This window comes from Gopherus evgoodei, chromosome 2, assembly GCF_007399415.2.
Source record: "Gopherus evgoodei ecotype Sinaloan lineage chromosome 2, rGopEvg1_v1.p, whole genome shotgun sequence".
NCBI classification, from domain to species: domain Eukaryota; kingdom Metazoa; phylum Chordata; order Testudines; family Testudinidae; genus Gopherus; species Gopherus evgoodei.
In genome coordinates, this window is record NC_044323.1 from 182285444 (window position 1) to 182311613 (window position 26170).

General features: G+C 48.0%; 1 protein-coding gene across 3 annotated transcripts in view; it reads right to left on the reverse strand.

Annotated features, from left to right (window-relative positions):
• GMPR (guanosine monophosphate reductase) overlaps window positions 1-23514 on the reverse strand; it is a 67043-nt gene extending 43529 nt beyond the window's left edge. For 2 of the 3 annotated variants that reach the window (XR_003999051.1, XM_030552473.1), the window contains exons 1-4: window positions 22942-23500; window positions 16196-16315; window positions 15303-15386; window positions 14250-14423 (exon numbers count right to left, since the gene is read on the reverse strand). Coding sequence is in view for 2 of the 3 variants with exons in the window: in XM_030552473.1 (XP_030408333.1) it covers window positions 14250-14423; window positions 15303-15386; window positions 16196-16315; window positions 22942-23028 (465 nt within the window). In the remaining variant the exon portion in view is untranslated. Of the gene's footprint in view, window positions 1-14249; window positions 14424-15302; window positions 15387-16195; window positions 16316-22941 lie in introns of all 3 variants that reach the window. The other variant, XM_030552474.1, reaches the window with a different exon arrangement.
• Between the last annotated feature and the right edge of the window lie 2656 nt (window positions 23515-26170).

The window sequence follows — 26170 nt, forward strand, 5'->3', positions numbered from 1 at the left end:
AGAGGTCCAATATCTTAGGAGCAAAACTGAATGGTATTACTACGGTAAAAAGGGTGAGATTTTCAAAAGCGCTTAGTTTTGACCTCTCTCTACTCCCACTGAAGTCAAATGGGAGTTTTACCACTGACTTCATTGGGAGAGCAGAGTTAGGCCAACACTGAGTGCTTTGGAAAACCCCACCAAGAAGGTAAGAAGGGGTTACTTCAATAAGAAAAACCTACACAAGTATGGACAAGCAGTAGAGATGAAGAAGCTGTAAAAATAACTAAGGATAAAGAATAGGTAAAAGAGTACTTGGAAACACATATAAATAAGCCACCACAAGTGATATGCTACCTAGAGTATTGGGGGAATTAGTTAAGAGACAATACTAATTAACTAAGGAATTTACTATACCATAGAAAATCACTGCCATCTTGAAGTACCAAAGTAGTGGAGAAAGTCTAACGGGCAGTAGAACTGGTTTTTAATAAAGGCAAAGAAGACTCTGGCAATTACCATCCCATAAGTCTAACTTCTACTTCCTACAACAGGAAAATAATTTGAACCAGGACTAATTTTAAAAGTTCCTACGGGTTGGATCTGCAGCTGGTGTAAACTGAATCCAGCATGTTTGGAGTTATGCCAGCTGCACTAGCAGTGGCTCTGGCCCTACAAATCAAGGACTAACTCTAGCACTACTACCATCTGACTTTGCAATTTCAATTAAAGTCACAGTGGCTTGTGCCAGGTCTCTACAAGGTGACAGAACTATGAGGAACCTTCCGGGTGAAATCCTGGCCTCAGTGAAGTAACTGGGCACTTCACTATTGACTTTAATGGGGACAGGATTCACCCCAGATTTATAAAAACTACCTTTTCGAAATAAAATATTAGTGAACACTGTAGACATAATAAATTTGAATGTTAGGAAAGCATTTGATACAGTGTCTCAAGAAATCTTATTAGAAATATTAGAGAGACAAGGTGTGTGAAGTAATATCTTTTTTGGACCAACTTCTCTTCGTGAGAGAGACAAACTCTCGAGCCATGCAGCACTCTTCTTCAGGTCTGGGAAAGGTACTTGTTTCACAGCTAAATACAAGGTAGAACAGATTTTTAAGCACAAGGAGTTAACACCTGTTGCAAGTGACCATTCACAATGAAGTGGGCAAGTAACACCTCATCAGTCCTAGGACAAAGGGGGGTTAGTGGGTTATCGTGGTGCAGTGAGACATAAAACCAGTGTGTCTACTAAATCCATGATTTTTGGTGTCTAGATGAATTTAAGCTCCCAGGCCTGCCTTTTGAAGGTGTTGTACAGATTTCCTTTGAGGACTGAGAGGTCAGATATGGAATGATCCTTCTGTGAAAAGTGTTTGCTCCCAGGTGATAAGGTGTTTTTGTCTTTTATCATTTTTCTGTGGGAGTTCATTTGAGAGGATAGCAATTGTCTAGTTTCATCCACATAGTTGTTGAGGCATCTGATGCACTGGATGAGGTACAGCACATGTTGTGAGAAGCATGCATAGGAGCCATGGATCTTAAAAAGGGGTGTGTGTGTGTGTGTGTGGGCAGGAATTGAGCATGAAGCACTGGAGGTACAGCTTTTTGGTTTTGCATCTACTGTTATGGCAGGGTCTGGTGCCTCTTTGAGTTGGTGTGTCCTGGTCTGTGGGGAGTTTGCTTCTGATGACAAAGAGCTTGGCAAGGTGGGGGGGTTGCTTGAAGGGCAGAAAAGGGGAGGGATTAAGGAAAGGTTTATTTCCAGATGTGGTCCCCATCATGGGATGTTTGTTAAGGATTTCACTATTTATTTTTTTCCTGAAGCTATCAATGTAATGTTCAAGTTTGAGGTTTTGTCCACTAGTTGGTGTCCAGTCAGATGATTCGTTTTTCTTATGACTTAGAGGGGACCTGGTAGTTGTGGGTGGTGGTGTTTTTCTTGTGAAAGAATTCTTTGAGGCAGGGTTGGGGAAAGAATTCATTTAGTTCTCCACATTATAAGGTATCAGGTTCTGTGGTGGGGGAGAAGTTCAATCCTTTGGAAAATACAAATAATTCAGCTCCAGTTAGGGGTAGTCTTAATAGGTTGATTATATTGGGGTGTCGTGTAGAATCCATGTGGTGGGTCCTGGGTCTCGGGGTTTCTCCCAGAGGTGGTGTTTTGTAGGTTGTGGAGTTGTGGTTAATTTCACTTTTTGCTTTTATCAACTCACGTTGACTTAGGGAGGATCACTGCCATGCTGAATGAAAGCTGGCCAAAAGACCACTGGCAAATGGCAATGGATGAAGGTGAGAGGATGTGCCTAGGAGGTACAGCCTCCTCTAGCTCTACCTCCCTACCTCTAATCCTAGGCCAAACACCAGATCATGACTGTGCCCCTCCTGGCAAGATGAGCCAGGAACCATTTGAGACAGTCCCACCACAACTATCGTAGTAGCCATGATATTCTGAGCAGATCATTGGACAATAAAGTCACCAAACATAGTTAGCTCAAAGAGCTAAGTATGCGCAACCCGGGGGAAATGTTCTAGCACAGGGGTAGGCAACCTATGGCACATGTGCCAAAGGTGGCACTCGAGCTAATTTTCAGTAGCACTCACACTGCCCAGGTCCTGGCCGCCAGTGCAGGGGATTCTGCATTTTAATTTAATTTTAAATGAAGCTTCTTAAACATTTTAGAAACCTTATTTACTTTACATACAACAATAGTTTAGTTATATATAATAGACTTATAGAAAGAGACCGTCTAAAAATGTTAAAATGTATTACCAGCACGCAAAAAAGATGGTTACTCACCTTTGTAACTGTTGTTCTTCGAGATGTGTTGCTCATATCCATTCCAGTTAGGTGTGCGCACCGTGCGTGCACGCTCGTCGGAAGATTTTTACCCTAGCAACTCCGGTGGGTCGGCAGGTCACCCCCAGGAGTGGCGCCACTATGGCGCTGGATATATACCCCTGCCGACCCGCCCGCTCCTCAGTTCCTTCTTGCCGGCTACTCCAACAGTGGCGAAGGAGGGTGGGTGTGGAATGGATATGAGCAACACATCTCGAAAAACAGTTACGAAGGTGAGTAACCGTCTTTTCTTCGAGTGATTGCTCATATCCATTCCGGTTAGGTGATTCCCAAGCCTTACCTAGGTGGTGAGGTCGGAGTGAGATGTCGCAGAGTGCAATATGGCGGAGCCGAAGGCTGTGTCATCTCTAGACTGCTGAACCAGGGCATAGTGGGAGGCAAAGGTGTGGACCGAGGACCAAGTCGCTGCACGACAGATTTCATGAATGGGCACGTGAGCGAGGAAAGCAGCCGATGAGGCCTGAGCCCTGGTGGAGTGCGCAGTCACGTTGCCCGATGGGACATGAGCCAAGTCATAACAGGCGCAGATGCACGACGTTACCCAGGAGGAAATCCGCTGCGAGGAGACAGGAAGCCCCTTAATACGCTCAGCCACCGCGACAAAGAGTTGGGGGGATCTGCGGAATGGCTTAATTCGCTCTATATAAAAAGCGAGCGCTCTACGAACATTTAGGGAGTGAAGCTGCTGCTCCCTGTGAGACGAATGCGGTTTTGGGAAGAAGACAGGGGGAAAATCTCCTGGTTAACGTGGAAGGCCGATACCACTTTGGGGAGGAAGGCCGGATGCGGTCGCAACTGCACCTTGTCCCTGTGGAACACCGTATATGGGGGATCCACTGTGAGGGCCCGAAGCTCCGAGACCCATCTCGCGGACATGATGGCCACCAGGAAAGCGGTTTTCCAGGAGAGGTAGAGAAGGGAGCAAGTTGCTAAAGGTTTCAAAGGAGGGGACATGAGCCTGGCAAGAACCAGGTTAAGGTTCCATGTTGGGGCAGGGTGGCATACTTGAGGGTAGAGGCGCTCTAGGCCCTTAAAGAACCTAGACACCATCGGTTGAGAAAACACCGAGCGGCCATCCTCTCCTGGGTGGAATGTAGAGATGGCTGCCAAATGGACCCTCAGAGATGATACTGCCAAGCCCTGTTGTTTGAGGGACCAGAGGTAATCCAAGATGTTTGATATGGAGACCTCGGTGGGAAGGAAGTTCCGCTCCACGCACCAGCACGCGAAACGCTTCCACTTGGCCAAATATGTAGCTCTAGTGGAAGGCTTCCTGCTACCGAGGAGTACATGCTGCATTGGGGTGGAGCAATGCAGCTCAGACTGAGTCAGTCACGCAGGAGCCATGCCGTGAGGTGCAGCGACTGAAGGTCTGGGTGACGGAGCTTGCCGTGGTCCTGGGTGATCAGGTCCAGGTGAAGAGGCAGGGGAACAGGGTCAGCTATGGATAGGTCTAGCAACATGGTGTACCAGTGCTGTCAAGGCCACGCTGGAGCTATCATGATCAAGCGGGCTTTGTCCCTGCGTGCTTTCAGTAGGACTTTGTGGACGAGTGGAAACGGTGGAAAGGCGTAAAGCAGGTGCGTCATCCATGGCACAAGGAAGGCATCCGCCACTGAACCCGGTGAGAGGCCTTGAAAGGAGCAGAACGTCTGGCATTTTCTGTTCCCGCGGGATGCAAAGAGATCCATCCGGGAAAACCCCCACTTCTGGAAGAGCGAAAGAGCAACATCCGGGCGAAGGGACCATTTGTGGGAAAGGAAGGATCTGCTGAGGCGATCCGCCAGCGTGTTTCGAACTCCTGGGAGAAATGACGCGATGAGGTGAATAGAATGGGCTATGCAGAAGTCCCATACTCGTAAGGTTTCTTGACACAGGGGTGAAGATCTCGTGCCGCCCTGTTTGTTTATATAGTGCATGACTGTTGTGGTGTTGGTGAAAACCGACACACAACGGCCCTGCAAGTGTTGCCGGAACGTCTGACAAGCAAGGCGGACCGCTCTCAGCTCCCGGACGTTGATGTGGAGGTCCAGCTTGTGAGATGACCAACGGCCTTGGGTGGGTAGGTGTCCGAGGTGAGCGCCCCAACCGAGGGATGATGCGTCCGTTGTCAGGGACGCCGAGGGTTGAGGCGAGTGGAACGGGAGCCCCGCACACACCATGGCGGATCCAGCCACCACTGGAAGGAGTCTAGCACGGTCGAGGGAATGGTGACGACCATGTCCATGGGATCCCTGGCTGGACGGTATTGCGAGTTGAGCCAGGATTGGAGGGGCCGTAGGCGCAGTCTTGAGTAGTTCGTTACAAACGTGCAGGCTGCCATGTGGCCCAAGAGAGCTAGGCAAGTGCGTACCGAAGTTAGCGGCACCGCTTGCAGCCTCTGGATGATGGCCATTAGAGCCTGGAACCGTGGCAGTGGTAGGCAGGCTTTGGCAAGAGTCGAGTCCAAGGTGGCACCAATAAACTCTATCCTCTGAGTGGGGATTAGAGTCTATTTTTCCACATTGATCATTAGACCTAGATGTAGGAAAAGGTTCTTGACAATGCAGACGTGACTGAGGACTCGCGTTTCGGAGGTCCAGCGGATAAGCCAGTCGTCTAGATACGGAAAGACGTGTATCCGACTGTGGCGAAGGTGGGCGGCAACTACAGCCATACATTTGGCGAATACCCTCGGGGCTGCAGAGAGTCTGAAAGGAAGGACAGCGAATTGGAAATGCTGCTGGTTGACCACGAACCGGAGGAACCGCCTGTGAGGTGGGAAGATGGCTATGTGGAAGTAGGCATCTTGCATGTCGAGGGCAGCATACCAGTCTCCAGGATCCAGGGATGGGATAATGGTCCCCAGGGATACCATATGGAACTTCAACTTTACCATGTATCTGTTGAGTTCCCGCAGATCAAGGATTGGTCTGAGACCTCCCTTCGCCTTGGGAATCAGGAAGTAACAGGAATAAAACCCCTTGCCCCGCTTGTGCTCCGGTACCTCCTCTATGGCTCCTTTGGCGAGGAGCGTTCACACCTCCTGTAGGAGGAGTTGCTCGTGAGAGGGGTCCCTGAAGAGGGACGAGGGAGGGGGGTGGAAGGGAGGGTTTGAAATAAATTGTAGGTGGTATCCAAGTTCCAACGTACGTAGGACCCAATGATCTGAAGTTAGCTGAGACCACGCAGGGAGGAAAGAGGAAAGCCAGTTGGAAAAGGGTGGGGACGTCCTTTAAAGAAACTGGTACAACGGCCTCGGGCGCACCTTCAGAAGGAAGGTTTTGGCCCAGAAGAAGGCTTGGAGGAGCTTTGGTTCTGGCCCCCTTGGTTGCCTGATTGTCTCCGGCGGCCGTTTCTGCCTTGCCGTCTGGCGAAGTCTTGTCTCTGCTGGGGTTGAGGGTAAGGGCGGTGCAGTTGGAGCTGGAAGGGCCTGCGCTGAGTTACAGATGTGTGCATCCCTAACAAGCACATAATGACCCTGTTGTCTTTTAGGCTCTGCAGCCTAGGGTCAGTTTTGTCCGAAAACAGCTCTTGACCCTCGAATGGAAGGTCCTGAATAGTGTGCTGGGGCTCCAGGGGGAGGCCGGAGACCTGCAGCCACGAGATACGGTGCATAGTCACACCAGAGGCCAGAGTCCTGGCGGCTGAGTCCGCGGCGTCCAGGGAAGCTTGGAGGGAGGTCCTTGCAACCTTTTTTCCCTCGTCGAGGATCGCCGAGAACTCCTGCCGTGCGTCTTGCGGAAGTAGCTCCTTAAATTTGTCCGCCGCCGCCCAGGTGTTGTAGCTATAGCGGCTAAGGAGGGCTTGCTGGTTGGACACACGGAGCTGGAGGGCTCCCACAGAGTAAACTTTTCGCCCTAGCAAGTCCATGCGCCTCGCATCCTTCGATTTAGGGGCTGGGGCCTGCTGGCCATGGCATTCCCTCTCGTTGACCGGCTGGACAACGAGGGAGCAAGGAGGGGGATGTACATATAGATATTCATAGCCCTTTGAGGGCACCATGTACTTGCGCTCTACTCCTCGAGCAGCGGGCGGAACAGAGGCCAGAGACTGCCAGATTGTAGTGTCATTGGCCTGTATGGTCTTAATAAATGGGAGGACCACTCTAGTGGGGGCACTGGATGACAATATGTCCACCACTGGGTCTTGGACCTCTGGGACCTCCTCGGCTTGCAAGTTCATGTTCTGTGCAACCCGCCTGAGGAGGTCCTGGTGGGCCCTGAGGTCAATTGGAGGAGGGCTGGCTGACGAGGTTCCAGCTACAGCCTCGTCAGGGGAGGATGAGGAGGAGAGTCCTGGAACAAGCGGGTCTGATGAGGGCTTCGCCTGAAGGATTGTGTCCGCCTCTCTGGGGAGCTCGGAGCCCTGAGGCTGAGTCGACCCTTCCTCCATAGGAGGAGGTGGAGGATGGGTAATCGTGGCCTCCGGTGCCCTGTGTTCTGAGGTCGTCGAGTGCTGTGGACCTGGGAGGGGCCTTGGGCCTGATGGTACACCCAGGGCATCCAGAATCCCTACTGCTGCGGACCGTGATCTTGAGTCTGGGGCTCGCTGAACAAGGCAGCAGGCATGTCGGTGTCCAGGGCGTATGCACTGTCCGCCTGAGATGACACAGACGGCTGTCAGGACGGCCATGGAGGAGCCAAACGAGGCTGGTATGAGTCCCTCGCTCCCATCAGTGGAGACCTCCTCGGTGCCGAGGATCAGTACCGGGAATCATATCGGCGCTGAGACCAAGACCTAGACCTGCAACCAGCGCGGTGTCGGGAGGTCGACCTGGATCTCGAGCATCCGCGGCGAGACAGGCTGCGAGAGTCTCGGTGCCGGGAGCGGTGCCTACAGCTGGAGCGGTATTGAGAGTACCGACCAGGACGAGAGGTGGATCTGTGCCGCGAGTACGACCGGTGCCGCCTGGGTGAGCGGTGCCGGGACTGCGAGCGGCGTCAAGATTGGGACCGACCATGAGACCCTGAGCCGTGCCAGGACCTGGATCGAGACCGGTGCTGGCTCTTCGACTCCAGCGAAGGAGGCCTCATAGCGGCAGGCTTGCCTCTAGAATGTAGAGCCCGCACTGGCGGTGCCAGGGATTGAGGGAGGGCAGACTCAGTCATCGCAATAAGGTCCCTGGCCGAGGAGAATGTCTCCGGCGTGGAGGGGACCGTTAGCTCGACCACGGGTCTCACTGGGGAGCTCTCCTGGACCGGAGTCGACGGTATCACAGGGATAGGTGCCGGGCAATCCGGACGAGTCTGCACCGAAGGTGTGGAGGAAGTCAAAGGCCTTGGGTCAGGTCCCTGCGCCGGAGAAGGCTGGTGCCGAGGTGTCTTGGTGGAATCGGCGCGGTCCGATGCCGGAGGAGCGCTGTCAGTGCTCGGTGCCGAGGACGGAGGGTTAAGAGCCGCCTCCATAAGGAGAGTCTTTAATTGAAAGTCCCTCTCCTTTTTAGTCCGCGGCTTAAAGGCCTTGCAAATGCAGCACTTGTCAAAGATGTGCGATTCCCCGAGACACTTTAGGCAAGAGTTGTAGGGATCGCTTGCGGGCATCGGGTTTTTACAGGCCGAGCACGGTTTAAACCCTGGTGAACCGGGCATGGGCCTGGGCACGGGGTGCGGGGAAGGGCTAGAGCCCAAACCCCGCTAAACTATGTACAACAACTACTAACAACTATAAACTATAAAACTAATTAATTATACTATGGACTAAGTCAACTATATACAACAAGAGATCAAATGAACGAAGAGAAGCTAGGGAAGTGGAGCACAGCTAAGCCGCGCTCTATTGTTCCAACGACCGACACGGGCGGTAAGAAGGAACTGAGGAGCGGGCGGGTCGGCAGGGGTATATATCCAGCGCTATAGTGGTGCCAGTCCAGGGGGCGATCTGCCGACCCACTGGAGTTGCTGGGGTACAAATCTTCTGACAAGCACGCACACCTAACTGGAATGGATATGAGCAATCACTCGAAGAACCTTAAATTAGAGTGAATAAATGAAGACTCAGCAAAGCACTTCTGAAAGGTTGCTGACCCCTGTTCTAGCAGTTTTAATGTAAAAACCAAGGATGGAGATGAATTAATCTGAACGGTACACAGGGGTATCACTAAGAGTAATGGGAGAGAATTAAAAAAAAAAAAAAACCACCACACATTTAGGATGAATATCAGAAAAAAAAAAAAAAAAAAAAAAAAAAACACCTTACTGGCAGAGACATATATTAGGCCATGTAATAGTCTTCCAGGGAAAATAATGGAAATCCTTTCATCTGGGGCATTTAAAACTAGATTGGTAAACATGAACTAGATTTTCCTTTGTAAGGAAAGGATCCTCCACCATTTAAGCCAATAGGAGTTTTGACATTGACTTAACTGAGAGTAGGATCAGGTCCTAACTTCCTGATTCTATGCTGCTAATAAACAAAATACTGTAATAAATACCCTGACACTGAGAGGCAGTGAGATCTACTGGATAGGGTGCTAGGTTGGAACATGGGAGGCCTAGGGTCTATTCCCAGGTCTTTTCCTGTCCTGCTGGATAACCTGAGGCACATCACTTTGCCTCTCTGTGCCTTAGTTTCCCTACCTTTCATGTGAATAATGATTCTGAAGTGCTCTGAGATATATGGATGAAAAGGGCTATGTCAGAGCTAGGTATTCCAAAGGAGGAGAAGACAGCACACCAAATTTATTATAAACAAACACATATCCCACTCTCCCAAATCTCATTACGCAACACCCATCCTTCCATTGGCACATAAGGCAAAGGCCAATGAGGAGCCCCATGGCATATAGTGTAGGAGCCGTAGCTGCCTTGCACGGTACATCACAGATTCACAGCTGAATCTGCTACATGACCCATGGGAACAAACATTCCCTGAGCCCCTGATTCGTGTTAAAGTTTCGTACTGCACTCCTAGTGCGAGCCAACTGTGGGGGGTCATTCTGAGGTGAGTGAACAGGGCAGCCTGCAAGGTCTTGGGGATCACTTTCAGCTATTAGAACACAGTTATTTTTAGACCTATTAGTTAAGGGCTGGAGCTTTCACTTCAAGCCCATAAGGACACAGAGAACACTGCCAGGGTAGAACAAAAGCATAAATTCGTTTCTTCAAACTGCTTTTGAGGATGAGACAACTGACTCACAGACTTTGCAGGCGGTCAGAGCATTTGAAGGGTTAGGAATGTATGGAGGCTTTCAAGAGGAAGGAATCGCCCTGAATTTGTTCGGAGGCTTTTAGGAGTAGAAAAGTATCTCTGTGTAGGAGATCAGAAAAGCAGCCACCCTCATGTAGGCTCGTGTCATTCAGATATAGTGAGCCAGGACTATAAATGTGGTGGTGTTACTAAAACGTGACTTATAATAAGGGTGACCAGATATCCCAATTTTATAGGGACAGTCCCGATATTTGGGGCTTTGTCTTATACAGGTGCCTATTACCCCCCACCCCATGTCCCAATTTTTCACAGTTGCTGTCTGGTCACACTAATAATAGTTTTAATAACAACAGTAGAGAAACAGAGAGCAAGAAGGTGCCTTAATCATATCCTTTTTCAGTTATTTGGACTGGGACTCAGATCTAGGTTCAACTCTTGGCTCTCCCACTGATTTCCTGTGTTACCGTGGGCAAGTCACTTAATTTCTCAGTTTTCATCTATAAAATGGAAACAGTAATGTTTTCTCTGTGTATTTAGATAGTAAGCTATTCCAAGCAGGGACTGTCTCTTATGTGTTTGGACAATGGGGCCTGTAAGGAGGCGCCCTGGCTCCCCGCCGCGCCTGAGAGGGACGAGCCACAGCAGGTGCCTCAGTGGGCGGAGCCACCACCACCTGTCCCCGCCCCCCGGAAGTCAAGGGGCGGGACAGGAAGTATAAAAGCTCGGCCCAAGTGCTCAGTTGGTGGCCGGGGAGGACAGATGCTGGTGTCCGAGCTCCCGCCAGGCCCAGCCTACCCTGTGCTCACTACCCAGAGGAGTGCTGGCCTGACCTGCCTCGCACTCAGTATCTGGAGGAGCGCTGGATTGACCTGCCCCGCGCTCACTACCCAGAGGAACGCTGGCCGGACTTGCCTCATAGCCGGTACCCAGAGGAACATCGGCCTGACCTGCCTTGTGCCCGGTACCCCGAGGAGCGGCCTGAGCCTCCCTACGACCGGTACCCAGAGGAGCCCATGGTCTGGGACCCCCCAGTGCTGGCGAGAGACAGGTACCCAGAGAGGGGGAGATCGGAAGTGGCCCGGGGGTAGCCGACCCTGGTTTGGCTCCTGAAGAGCCTGAACCCATGTCAGTGTGTTGCGGCCAGGATCCCCACTGACGGCAGCGTGCCTTTGCCACTGCTAGGGCCCCGGGCTGGAACGCAGTGGAGTGGGAGGGCCTGCGTTCCCCCCTGCCACCCCCCCAAGGGTGGCAGACTCCCCCTCTCCCTGGCCTGAGGAGGCCTTCTGTGGAGCCTTCTGGGTTACTGTGTTTGCTCAGCCTGCTGAAGGCCTGAGCCTGAATTGCTACTGCCCCACCCTGCCCAAGGGCCTGGGCTGATACTGTGTTTGCTCAGCCCCTGCCTGAAAGTCTGAGCCTGAACTGCTACTGCCCCGCCCTGCCCCAGGGCTTGGGCCTATGTACTTTGTGCTTACCCGACCCCGGCTGGGGGGCCAGGACTCTGCCTTGTTCGCAGACCCTTTATTCCCTCGACGCTTGCTGAGGGGTTAGGCCTACCGGACTGCTGTGTGTGTAAGGAAGCGCCCTGGCTCCCCGCCGTGCCTGAGAGGGATGAGCCCCGACACCACCGGCTTACAGGGCCCCAATCTCAGCTGGGGTCGCTCCATGCTACTGGAATATAAATAAAAATATTGTGAGCTACTCCTTTGCTGTTCATCAGAAATAAAAAGACATTCATTCAAAAACTGAAGTTAGTCCCTCCAGGGCCCAATCCTGCCTTCTTTGCACACCCACAAACTCCTATGAAAGTCACTGAGAGCTATTTGTGCAGGGTGGATAAAATACAATGATTTTTTTTTTAATTTAAATTGATTTTTTTGATAAAATGATTTTTGAGGAAAAAATTTATCTAAAGATAGTTTTACTTAAGATACATTACAGCTCAAAGGTATCTCATCATGGAATAGAGATTATAAATTCTAATTCTATAGTATGAGACAATATATTCATGTAATGTTTAAGAAAAGTTTTTTAAATGAGTTCCAATAGTTCATGGATTAGGGACCAAATCTTATGGGGTTCCACAGGCTTCTGTATAGATATTTAGGTTAATCTTTCTATCTACCCAATAGGACTCAGTGCTCACCAAAGGTAACGTGCTTGTTAACAGCAAAAATGTTTGTAAATAAATAAATTAATATATAGAGGTGAGAAATTTGTATACACAGAGTCAATCCCTTACCTCTCTCTAAAAGTGCCAAGTTTCAAAAAGTTCAATGAATAGAAGATTGTTAGGTGTGGAATAGATCTGGACAAGGAGAAGAAGTCTGGAGATGAATGTGAGAAGCGAGAGACATATGCTTGCTTTGTTTAAATATTATATGTTTGCTGTTGAAGAAAAAAATCCAGAATATTTAACCTTGTTGGTTTAGTTAAATAAAAGTATTTAAATGTCTGTCTGGTGATGTTCTCCTCCTAATATAGCATGGCAAGAAAATCCTCCAAATAATAATGATTAACCCATTGAAGTGGAGATAGTTCACCTCTCAGTGACTTCATAAATAGCTGCTTCAATTACCTTTTGGTAAGTGAAATAACCAAACAATCATTCATTTTCTGATACAGCTGTAAAACTAATCTGAAAAGTTTTCAAAATAAATCATTGTTTAAAAATATATAGTATGTACCTTCTAAAAATGAAACCTATGGCTGTCTCTGAATTGTGAAGAATATGTATTAAGGTTATAACAACCAACAAGAATGCAGGTAGAAAACCATGATTAAATCGAGTCTTCCTGACTAGTGATTTAAATCAAATCCACCCTATGTGTGTGCGCAAAGGCGGCAGAATTGGGCCACACACATGCATTTTATCTGATCACTTTGGCAGTGGGCCTGTTTGTTAGGTCATGGTTACCCAGGTCCCCACGGGCGCTCCAGCATAATCTTCCAGTTTACAACAAGCCAGATCTCAGCAGGCAAGAACACTAAGTCACTTTTTCTTCCCCCTCCTCCCTGTCCCATTTTCCACTGCGGCTTCAGCCCATGTGGGCCGTAAGAACATGGTCTCCCCTAAGTTGCATGAACATGCAGCTCCATTGTCTGCTTCAAGCAGGATCAGCTGGTTATAACCTGTTTTTTTCCAGCTATTTTAAGGGTGTGGTGGAGGAGTTTTGTGCCTGGCATGAAAGAATGGCAATGTCTTGCCCATGCAAGTGGTTTCTTTTGTATTGGTTTGAAGAAAGGCCAATAGTTTTAAGAGACAGCTCATCATTCTAATACCAGAGCCTTTGCTGCTCTCTAAGGAACAAATTCAGCCCCCTGCCCCTTGGCCAGTGAGGACCACTAGCAGCAGAATTGGTGTGGTTCTGCTGCAGGCATGATGCTATCAAGGGTGTACATACACTCTCCGCATGATGTCCGGTTCTACACAATTTCCCTACTCATTAGCACTTATGGGACAGGAAGGATACAGCACAGGTGGACTGAAAAGGCGTAGGCATGCCATGGTGAAGTCCCCTCAGTGGCTACTCCAGTCACTGGACTGACACCTCCCCTTCCTGTTCATGGGTGCCTAACATTCCTCTGGCAACTACAGCAACTGTTGACCCAGTACAGCAAAATTAGGAAAATTTAATCTATGTTTAGATGCCTTTGATGTAATTTAGTAGCTGGAAACAGGAAGGAGCCAGTACCATGTGACCAGCCCGCTCTGCACACACTACCAGCAAGTGCTCTCTGGAACTCAGCTTGGAACCACTGACATGGAAGGCGAAACTACAAAATTTATGAATAAAAGTCAGAGTGGGAGGTGGGTGGAGGTTGGACAAAAACTTAATCTGAACTCTAACCACAATCTCAGAGTAAACGTTGAACATTTCTACTAACCTGATTAGTAGTGAAACAGTGACAACACTGACATTTTATTCAACTGCCATCATTTGGCTTCCCAGCCAACACCCTTCTGAGATGAATGGGGGCAGATCAAACCATCACACAGCTACTTCTCCTGTCCTTGGGCTCAGGAAAACAGCACTGTATTTGTTCATGTGGGGAAGATTATCTTTGCAACCACAAAGACAGGAACTTAGGGTGAGACTTTCAGCAGAGGTAAATCAGCAGAACCTCAGGCCCCTCTATTTTGTTAATAAGGACTTAGATCCTGAAGAAATAGATGGGGCGGCTGCACCAGAAGTGCTAATTTGGCATAACTACCCAGTAGCAGGAAAATCTGAGCCCTGCTTAGGACGATAACCCCAATACCCTTCTTCTACCCACTTACCATGATGGTGTGATTTGGAAACTTGGCACGGACAGTTTTCACAAATTCCACAAAGTGCTCTGAATATCCATTGGCCACATCCAGGCAGATGTACTTGATAAGGGGAATGGCCTCCAAGATACTTGTCAGCCTGTCCAAATCAGCCTTCCCACTGCCTGAGCTCACTGCTACATGCTGGAGAGATAGAGAGAGAGAAACGATTAGCAGCTCTTAGAGATCAGACAAGTGCACAGTTCTTGCATCTGTTTCCCCTACCCTGGGAAAGCTTCCATAGAAACCCGTGCTGGAAACTATCAAGTGCTCTGCTATGTAAAACCATACAGAAATAAATACCATAGCTGGACAAATCAATCAATTACTCACACTTTGTTTTGAGGCTCTTCTTCAATACAGCAATAGTGGCATATTATAAGACCTATTTACATTTAAACTATCTACAAACTAATGTGAAATGTGTAAGTGGACTCTTTCATGGGCAACCATCATCATCTGACTTGCCCAGATGAACAAAAACACAGAACCTTAACCAGTTTGTATACTGAAAGGCAGAGTTGCAAACTTTGGGGATCCCTTAGAGAATAGGGCTCGGATCTGCCAATTCACTCAATCCTCCCTTAATCTATCTGCTTACTATGTCCTCATAGAAAAAATAGCTTACACAGCTGCTGGCTCACAGAACCTCCTGCAGAGATCCAAAGCTACAGAGACAACAGTACTGCAATCACTATGCAACACATAATGTGCTTTCAAGCTACCTATAAGATAGGTAAGTTAAGTGCCAAAGGGTTCAGACAGAGTATATTCCTTTGGGCCTACCTCTAATCTAGTACTATATATGAAAAAAGCCATTGAACCTAAGTGATAGGTTAGCCTTCGGACAAGCCCCTCATAATGAAAATATCATTTAAAAATAAGCCACAGGTAATGACACACCTTGTGCAATGTCAAGAGAACAATGCTATGGGTATTATTTTCCATAAAGGAATGACTTTCATAACCCTGTGTGGGCTGCTTTAAGGCAGGGCAGAATGAGTTTATAATGTGGGAATATACCTCAAGGCATTCTGGGTGATTGACTGCAAACAGTTTCCATTCTTCCAGAGAATAATGCTTCTGAATAGCAGTGAACATTGCATGCTAGAAAAAGAAAAGAAACAAGCAAACTGGTATTAACGTTCAAGTTAGTCATCTCTCTTCCCATTCTGCAGCTGTAAATTTAGCACACTGACATGTCACTGTGTCTTACTTTTACATTCATCTTGCTTCAAATAATAATGAATTAGAGCTTGATCCTGATTCCTCTTCAGTGAGAGTTCAGAGTGCTTAGCACCTTGCAGGATCAGTGTCTAAATAAGCAATAATTATTATTAAGTATGCAGCTGTTCAGTGTAGTCTCAGTTTCTTGCTCAACATGGATGTGTTGTGAATCATAGGCTAGAGGCCAATTAACTAATGACTTCTGATTTCAGTAGCTGTACTACTAGATAACCTGCATGATCAAAATCTTTGCAGCTAATCAGATTTCTTTTACATAATGCACAATTTATAAATAGAAACAACAGAGCAGCAATTACTCTAAGTCATACAAGGTTGTAATGTTACTAAAGGGTTCTGATAATATCAATTCTATCCCATCCCCCACTGGGGGCTGACCTCAACTAGCTACAGCCAGGTAAAAATTACCTGTGCCTTGTGCCACTAGGATTTTACATGCAGAGGGCTATCTTGGGTTAGGTATCTTGACATGAAAAAACACCTCCTGCTGCAGTGAAGACATTGTCTTAAGTTTTTACCATCCTGTTTTTGATTTTATCACAGCAGTTCCCTTTGCATCCTAACTCCCAATGCACATATATAAAGTATGTAATTGACTTACTACAGGACATTCTGTCACCAAACAAATGGTTTCCCTGCTTTTGCAGAGAAAGATGAAAGTCAGCACTTACTTTAGTCATCACCTTTGCCATTTCAAACGTGCCCACAGTGTCCATATTTGCCACCATAATGGGAATCCCTGTGTATGTTTGTTTGGAGTTGCGGAATGTGAAAGTACGAATGAGATCTACCTGTGAGAAATGAATGCAAATTCTGGTAAGTACCTTTATACCAACAGAGATTATGCCCAAACTGTCACAATTATATACGACACAGAGACAACAGGCGTTTTGCCACTGATTTCAGTGGGAGCAGAATTCAGCCCAGCCTCTTACTCATCCCCACAGTACTCTTGCTCTTACATGTGCCATTGTTTTCTTCCACTGGAAGTATTCCCACCTTTGCCTCCCAGCTGAGACTGAAAATGTCATAAAACAAAATATTGTGTCTATGATAAGGAGAAGAGTCTTGCTGACATGTAGGGAAGGAAGCTGGGAGGGAGAAAGGAGGTAGGGAAGAAATTAAAATGAGAAGTGATAGGAGCTGATGGGGATAGGGAAGGGTCAAGATGATTTTGAATTATTTTGTAAATTGGGCCTTACCAAATTCATGGCCACGAAAAACATGTCACAGACCATGAAATCTGGTCTTGTGTGCTTTTACCCTATACTATACAGATTTCACCCGGGGGGGGGGGGGGAGCGGGGACCAGCGTTTCTCGTATTGCAGCTTCTGACCCAAAAGGGAGTTGCAGGTGGGTCACAAGATTATTTTAGGAGGGTTGCGGTATTGCTACCCTTATTTCAGCGCTGACTTCAGAGTAGGGCCGCCGGAGAGCAGTGGCCTTTGGCCAGGCGCCCAGCTCTGAAAGCAGCGCCTTGCCAGCAGCAGCACAGAAATAAGGGTGGCAATACCATACCACATCACTTCTGCACTGCTACCTTTAGAGCTGGGCGGCTGGATAGTGGTGGTGGCTGACTGAGGGCCCAACTCTGCAGGCGGCTGCGCAGAAATAAGGGTGGCAATACCAGACCATGCCACCCTTTCTTCTGAGCTGCTGCCTTCAGAGCTGGATGGATGGATAGTCATGGCTGCTCACTGAGGGCCCAGCTCTGCAAGCAACAGTGCAGAAGTCAGGGTGGCAGTACCATACCATGTCATCCTTACATCTGTGCTGCTGTTGGTGGCGGCAGCTCTGCCTTCAGAGCTTGGCTCCTGGCCTGCAGCCATTGTTCTCCAGCTGTCCAGCTCTGAAGGCAGTACCTCTGCCAGCAACAGCACAGAAGTAAGAGTAGCAGTACTGCAACCTCCCCTACAATAACCTTGTGATGCCCCCACAACTCCTTTTTGGGTCAGGACCCCTACAAATTACAACACTCTGATATTTCAGATTTAAATAGCTGAAATCATGAAATTTACAATTTTTAAAATCCTATGACACTGAAATTGACCAAAATGGACCGTGAATTTGCTGGGGCCCTATTTATAAATGATTAACCTCTCAGCAGTTTGTCAACGTATACAGGCGAGTCTCATCTTACGCCCATTTAACATGCACAAATTCAGCTTTGCGCGGTCGGCAAAAACAAAACAAAAAAGAAAAAAACCAACAATTTAAATACCAAACCTGTAGTGCGGATGATTCTGCCTGCCATTACACTCAATGTAATTTTGACTATATGCGATTTTAGCTTTGCTCGCAGACAACGGAACGTAACCCCAGCGTAAGATGAGACATGCCTGAACTGATATTTTTTCCTACTCTTTCATTTAAAAATGGGGTGAAATCCTGGTTTCACTGGCAGAACTCCCACTGACTTCCATGGAGCTAGGATTTCACTCCTGACCTTTAGTGAAAAGTAGAAGCAATAAATAACTTGAAGTTGTTTCCCATGAACTCAGGGACTGACTTTTTGTTCAGTGTCTACAGTGTATGTTCATTGTGCCGCACAATAGGGTCCTGGTTGTAACTACTGCAATACTACTTATATATAATCACCCACCACTATATCCTGGGCAAATAAACGGAGGCCTTTGGCCGTTTATTTTTTATAAATATGTTAGCCTTCAGCCTCACAGTTTATTCAGCCCAGGAAACTGTTACTTCCTAAACAATTCTTAAATACAGTAACACCTCACTTAACGTCCTCCCGCTTAGTGCTGTTTTGAAGTTAGGTCGCTGCTCAATTAGGGAACATGCTCGTTTAAAGTTGCGTAATGCTCCCTTATAACATTGTTTGGCAGCCTGCTCTGTCCACTGCTTGTAAGATTCTATGGAAGAGCAGCGACTTTACAAGGGAGCATTGCACAAGTTACGCTTCTCCACCTCCTCCCCCTCCCGCCCAGTGCTTCCCCCACTGCCAAACAGCTGTTTGGCAGTGCTTAGGACTTTCTGGGGAAAGGAGAGGGGATGCGGTGTGCTCGAGAGAGGAGGTGAAGTGGAGATGGGAAGAGGCAGGCCTGGAGTGGAGCGGGGATGGGAAGAGACAGGCCTGGAGCATCCCCCAGCAAAGTCGGCGCCAGTTCTTCTCCGAGGAAGCTGCAGCTGCTGCTGCTGCTGCTGCTGCTAAGGTGCTTCCTAGCATCCTTGCCTGCAGCAAGCTATGCCTGTGTGTGGTAAGCTGGGGCACTTTTCAACCACAGTACAGTACTGTACAGTATCTAATGCCTTTTGTCTGCCTAAAACAAAATTTCCTTGGAACCTAACCTCCCATATTTACAGTAAATCTTATGGGAAAATTGGATTCGTTTAACCGTCTTTCACTAAAGTTGCATTTTTCAGGAACATGACTACAATGTTAAGTGAGGAGTTACTGTATAAAGAGCATCTCCCTCATTTAGTATCCCCAACAGAAAATGTTAACATAAACGCACAATATTAAGACACTGGGTTAATCTGTGAAGTATCTCCGCACATACTGCTGAGACTCCTTCACTGGGCTCTACATTTTCCATTCTTCAGCTTTCACCTGAGAGATGCTTCAAACAGCTGGAATGAGGTAAAATGCCCACCACCAGACCCCATAAGAACATCAGATTTTGACAGTTTACTTACAGGCTCTTTGGAGCTCTAAGTCAGGAGTTATCAAACTTTTTCACAATGCAAACCACATTATTATTTCAGCAGCACCTAGGGGCCCCAGTCACACCTGAGTAACTTTTGTGTTAGGCTCTCCAAACACATAACAAGGAAAAGAAAGGTTCTTCCCCGAAGAGCTTACAATCCAAATAGGAGATTATATCTTAATAGAGAAATTGCCTTGCAGATCAACTCCCATTCCAGTTACAATCCTATAGATCCACTCAGCCTCCCATTTGCAATCACATAATATTCATATGGCAATTTCTGCCACATCCCACATGGGAAAGCTAATATTAGCAAAGCATTTCATGTATTTGAACTTATTTTAATGCAATTTACAAGCTGGGGACAGGAAGAGATAAGAGCACAGTCTGAGAACCACTTACTCTAAACTAATATACAAGCCAAACGTTCATTCAAATGGGAAAGTACACTTAGAAAAAAATTATCTACTGTGAACAGGCTGCCCCATTTTACAGGAATGAGGGCACCAGTAGCAGCCACACTGCAGCATGCAGATTACCCTACCTTACAGGAAATGAGTTTTGACATGAAGGGAAGTGGAGGAACAACTCTCTCTCTTTCATACAGCTCTCCAGCCTTCTTTCAGTTTACAATTTTAAACTAATGGCTAGTCTTCTTGAAAGATACTGGATTGGCAACTTTCAAAATGGAAGGGCCTGAGAATAAAATCCAGCACAGGCAGCAGCAGTGTAAGCTTCCCAAGCACTGTCTGATAAGCATATCTCAGCCTGAAACTGCACTGACCTGTAAGAGTGCGAGACTGGTGCAGCCGCCATACTATGCTGTCCCTGGCCCCTCTCCTAAGAGTGCCAACAAGGGGCTTAGTGCCAGCGGTGGCTTTGTCATGTGCCACCCGCCCAGCAGAGATGGCTGAAATTAATATTGGTCATATCTGGAATATTAGCGATATTTGAGTTTGAACAAAGATCCACCATACCCTGCATTATTGATGTTCAAGGTACTCAGAAAAAGTAGCCATATGGCACACAGATCAATGCTCCATTAGCTCTGCCTGATCCTAAATCACAGTGCAGGTAGAAGGGAGCACTGATCAATGTGTACCTTGTTCTTAAAGACCCAGCAGATATTGGGCTCTCTCCCCCTCCTGATCAGACAGTGTGAGGTGAAAGAAGGAAAAGGGAGAAAATGCATTGTCCTGTGCACTGTCTCTTCCTTGGGGATGGCTAAGAGAAATGCACCATTGGCTCAGCCCCCACCCGTGCTCTAGTGGTCAAGGTGAAAGAAGGACCCATTTCACTCAACTATGTTGTCTGTGCAGGGAGGGGAGAGAAGAGAAATCAGACAGTGACCAAGTCCAGCAACACAGTTGGACCTGCCTGACTGCCAAACCTGAATACCCCTCAGGTATGCCCAAATGCAAATGTTGGGACCCATGCACATCTCTGCATCCCCCAAATAACTGGAGTGAGACCACGGATTCACTTCAATGAGGATACCCACAACCATCTGATGCTAACAACTTCCAGTTACTCCCAACCCAAGTTTGATTTCAAATCCATACCATACGGGTGAATGATTCTGTACCCTAGCAAGCCCCTGGCCCATGCAACTCCCCCTCCCTACCTGCACTTTTTTTTTCCAAAATCTGAATTCAAGCTTCTGAATTTTGGTTCCCTCTCTCTAAGAGGAGGGAGTAACTCCAGGAAGCAAAGAGAAGGCAAAATAACAATAAAAGATGACACTATAGACCAGCCAGGGAAAAGAATGTACAACACCCAAGTTGCCATGCTGTACTGCACTACACTGTCCCTCTGTGAAGGTGACTTACTCCCAGCTATTAGGTAATAACAATAAAAGATGACACTATAGACCAGCCAGGGAAAAGAATGTACAACACCCAATTTGCCATGCTGTACTGCACTACACTGTCCCTCTGTGAAGGTGACTTACTCCCAGCTGTTAGGTAATGTACTGTCTGTGTAGAATAAGACATTCAAACTGCATAGCCCCGTACTGTTAATTTAAACTTCAAAGCATCAGCTTGTTGGGTATCAGGCACTGTAGTAAGCAGCCTCTGTTGCCTGGCCAACACTACTTATTTATGCTCTTGTTTTGAAGCAGGACTGGGGCTGTTTCAGATTTGGCTCTCACAGGTACTGTTAGTTTATGTTGCTACAGCCTCAGTGACGGTGTCCAATTTCTTAACCTTCATCAGCTTTCATTGAGCCCTCATGACATGCGCTTTTCTCACATGAAATGCTTTTCACTGTTCATCATGCTCTCTGAGGTAACCCTCGCTTACCAGTCCTGGTTCTTCCAGCATTTCCCCTTCCCATCAGCCCTTCCTTCCTCCATGCATGGACAGCCAATATATAAAATCCTGCATTAAAATAAATAAATGAGGCCCTCGGCCTCACAGCCCACGGCTCCACCTGTTTGCCAGGCCACTGCATTTAATTTTAAAGAGGAATCTCCACGCTGCTTAAGTGAACTACTGAAAATGGTCAAAGGTGGTCCTTGCTTATGAGGGAAGAACTAATCAGGGCAATGAGTAAATTAGCCCAGGATACCATTATTACTGAGTTGAAAGGGAGCACTACTCAAGTTATCATCACACTGAGATGGACTCTTTCACCTTATTCCTGTATTCTTGGTGAAATGCTTCTGCTTGGATTAGCTCTCTGAATTCCTGCTCACAACAAATCCAGTCACCTCTACTTTTGACTCCCTTCCTTCTGATCTCCTTCTTCTCACTATCTCCTTTGCCCCTTGTTGAAGGCTGAATTCTCCCTCCCTTCCCCAAACCAACCCAACCCAGTGCCTGTATTGATCACATGGTATTCAACATCTGGGGCGAGGTGGGGTGAATGGTGTCACAAGCTGAGGCGGCCATGTTTGCTGAGTTCCTAGCGCTGCAGAGTGTTGTGGGGTTTCCCGTAATGAGTGTTCAGGTTACTGAGAGAGAACCATGCAGACGTTAATGGAGATGTTTTGACCGGCTGATAATGATCCTCAGTCAGCTGACTGAGCGCTGCATATGCTGCAGTTCCTGAGACCCAGCTCCGCTGTGCCGATGCAGTTACACATCCAGAACTGGTCAGGGTGCAGGGATTTACATAACGGAGAAAGAAGCGGCCACATCATAGGTTGCTGGCTGAACAGGATCCCAGCCCGCTGACAGGCAGAGCCAATTCAATGGCACCACGGCATTAAAAATCTCCCCTCCTCCTCTGTTAATAACTGGGGCTTCTCCATCAGCAATTTTTGTATTTACTGGCACGTGCATCCCCCTGCGCCAGATTCAAGGGCAGGCCGAGACACCTGGTTTGTAACCAGACACCCTGGGACGGGAAGTCTCCCGCTGCTGGTTTAGCGGCGCACCCGTGCCCTGCGCGCTGCAGGGGAGTTACACTCTGGGTCACCTCTCCCTCCACCCGAGGCATTGAAAAAACCCGCGGATGCACCTGTTGGGGGGAAGCAGCGCCTGCCGCCAGGCGCAGGCTAAGGTCCGAGCACTGAGCTCAGCACCGCTCCGCGACCAGCGGACGCCTTTCCGAGCAGGGCTGCCCAGGGGCCGCCCCGCCGCTGCAGGAAGCGCGCCTGCAATGTGGCTGCAGCTAAGTGACACCCCCCGGCTGTCTGTTCAAACGCTGCGCGGGGGCGCGTTCCCCGGATAACCCTGCGCAGCCTGGGAAATAAAAACAACCGCGAGAGAGCGGCTGCGAAGTTAACGCTACAGAATGGCCCCACCTCGGCTCTGCTTTTGAGGCTGCTTCTCTTAGGTCTGAGCAGGACGTCATGAAAGTCCAGTTTGAGATCCGCTTCCACGTGGGGCATCTCGCCGGGATTGTTGGGGGGGCGCCCCCCTCTTCGCGGATGCGCTTTCTCGCTGCAGCCGGTCCGCGCCGGGTGCCGCGCCGAGCCCGCTCCCTTTGCAGGGAAGGGTTTTATAGGGCGCGAAGAGCCCGGAGCTGGTGCTCAAGCGCCGGAGCTTTATGAGGAGAGTCACTCACACGGGTTTTTAGCACGCGCCGCTGCACGGCACAATGGCAGCTGCTCCTCGTCCTCCCCTGCCTGCCTGTGCGGCTGGCTCAGCGGGCTGGGGCTGGGCGTAGGGCGGCGTGTTGCCGCAGAGCGCTGCCGCAGGGCGCTCCGGATTCAGCGGAGTGGGTGCGTGGGCCGCAGCGAGGCGTCACACACCGGCGAGTGCATGTGGCAACTGGCGAGCTGGAGCCGGGTCCTGTTAAGGGCGAACCAAGGGAACAAGGGGAAGCTCCCGGCACATGTGACCAAGCTCTAGCCATATATAGCGATCCGCCCTCTGGGAAGCAGCGTGTCCGTTGTGTGTTACTTCAGCTGGGCTGTTCTGTAGGGCAGCCGCCCAGCGAGCCTGTTATGAAACGTCACTTGTGTCACTGAGGGCTCAGGCTTTACTCCCTTCCTTATTTGAAGCTGCATTCCCCAGCAGAGGCAGACTGGGCGGCTGTGGTGTGGTGCCCTGGTATCGCCACACAAGTGCTGCTTGTTTTAAATGGAGCCAGTCATCGGGCGGGTCTTTTTTAGTGTTTCTTTAGGATTTTTGCAGCTCCTTTGTTTAAGATTTCGGACAAACTGTGCTCCTAGTTCCTCCAGCACTCGGCATTAGGGTCTGACTTAATTTCCTTTCTTCTGAGGCTGTCATTCAAGTTTAGGCTTCAGTGGCTGGCTAGTCTCTTGTCTTTCCTTCTGACTGCTGGTTTTCCCCTCTTTGACCTTTCATTCTGTGCTGTCTGCTGTAGCCTTTACACAGGAGAGCAGCTCTGAGAGTATAGTGTATGGCACTTAAGGCCATGGCTACACTGGCGCTTTACAGCGCTGCAACTTTCGTGCTCAGGGGTGTGAAAAAACACCCCCCCGAGCGCTGCAAGATACAGTGCTGTAAAGCCTCAGTGTAATCAGTGCCGCAGCGCTGGGAGTGTGGCTCCCAGCGCTGCAAGCTACACCTGTAAGTCTATAATATATAACTAAAAAATTGTTGTATGTAAAGTAAATAAGGTTTTTAAAATGTTTAAGACGCTTCATTTAAAATTAAAGTAAAATGCAGAGCCCCCTGGACCAATGGCCAGAACCCAGGCAGTGTGAATGCCACTGAAAATCAGCTTGCATGCCACCTTTGGCACGTGTGCCATAGGTTGCCTGCCCCATACTAGCTTGTTACCATTTCTACACACAGACTGTGGGCTTGTCTACATTACCCACTGGATCAATGGGCATTGATCAATCCAGTGGGGGTCGATTCATCGCATCTAGTCTAGACGTGGTAAATCTACCACCGAGCGCACTCCCATCAACTCCGGTATTCCACTGGAGTGAGAGGCGCAGGCGGAGTTGACAGGGGAGCATCAGCCTTCGACTTACCGCAGTGAAGACATTGCAGTAAGTAGATCTAAGTGCATCAGCTTCAGCTACGTTATTCACATAGCTCAAGTTGTGTAACTTTGATTGATCTCCCCCTACCCCCACCACCCAGTGCAGACCAGGCCTCAGATTAACACATTTAGTTCCCATTACTATTCTCTAGTTCCTTACCCGTAATTCCCTAACAGCAAAGGTAAAACTGTTCTTAAAACAACCTACCAAAATGCTATCCATCTCTTCCCAGAGTGGGTAAAATCTCATTAGCTATTTTCATTTTCCTCATTCATCCTGATAAAATGGAAATTATAGATTTTGTGCCTGGGCTTGTAAATGTTTACAACAATTTTTGCAATGTTGCTTAACACTAAAACTTATTAGCACATAAGTCTTTTACAAGTGCACAGCTATAGATACTAGCCCACACCTAATGGTTAGAGTTCAACTGGTGTAAAACTAATGTGAGATCATAATCAGGATACCAATGTGTAGCGTAGACAATGATTTACTTCATCCTTGCATTTGGCCCTCTGTATCTTTCTCATCAGTAAAATGGGTATAAAGCTTCACTAGCGTGCTGTGAGGCTTAATTAATTAAAAATGTTTGTCAGGCCCTGTGTGATCCTCAGATGAAAGAAGTGATGTGTAGTAATTACAAAGTTAATAAATAAATATAATATAATTAGTATAATAAACAAAAGGACTTACTCCTCACTATGTAGTCTTGTAAACTTGTAGGTCCAGGTCCTGGCTCAATGACCCCTTTCGACAACTTCACCAGTGCAAAGGGGTTGTAAAGCTGGCTTGCCCAGCCATCTAAGCATGGGGGAATCCCCAGGTGCAACCTTTGCAATCTCCATAGCAGGGGGCTGGCCAGGGAAGGGATTGGCCAGAGCATTTCTGTGCTCCGATAATGCCAGTTGGCAAAGACTTGGCTTTGGCTAGCCCCAAGACTGGGTATGCATAACGGCAGTCTAAAGCCAATCATGTCCAAGCACAGGTCATGACCAGACATGTCAAACCTGCAAAAAAAAATGCAGAAATTGGGCTTGTTTTTGGCTTAATTGGCATGTAAACTGCTTGTTGGCTAGTTTTTGGCTTGTAGCTTGTTGCTTTTTTTTTTTATTGGCTCCTGGCGAGCAGGGGCAAGGGAGCACAAGGTGGGGAGAGAGTCAGGCCATTTAAATATTCCTGTCATCATTTTCGTAAGTGTGAAGTTGAGGGAGAGAACAGCTAAAGAGGATTTCTTTCACTGTCATAATTGGAAATATTAAACTAAATTAAATACATGTAAATAGTAGATGGATAAATGCATCCCAATAAAAATAAGTTAAACGAATTGAAATTGCTGGTTGGAAACACTGGGCTATATGTTGTTAATGATTTGCTTCATCAAACCTTATCAGTAGGTGGTAACACGATAGAAAACACAGCTTATTGTAGTGCTTTTTTTCCTCTCGTTCCCGGCAAGGTGCCTGTTATTTTATGTATTGATTGCTTCTCATCTATCTCTCTCCTGGCCTCAGTTGCTACATAATAGTGTTGCTCTCTGATGTTAAACAGTTCCCACGTTTCACCCCACAGG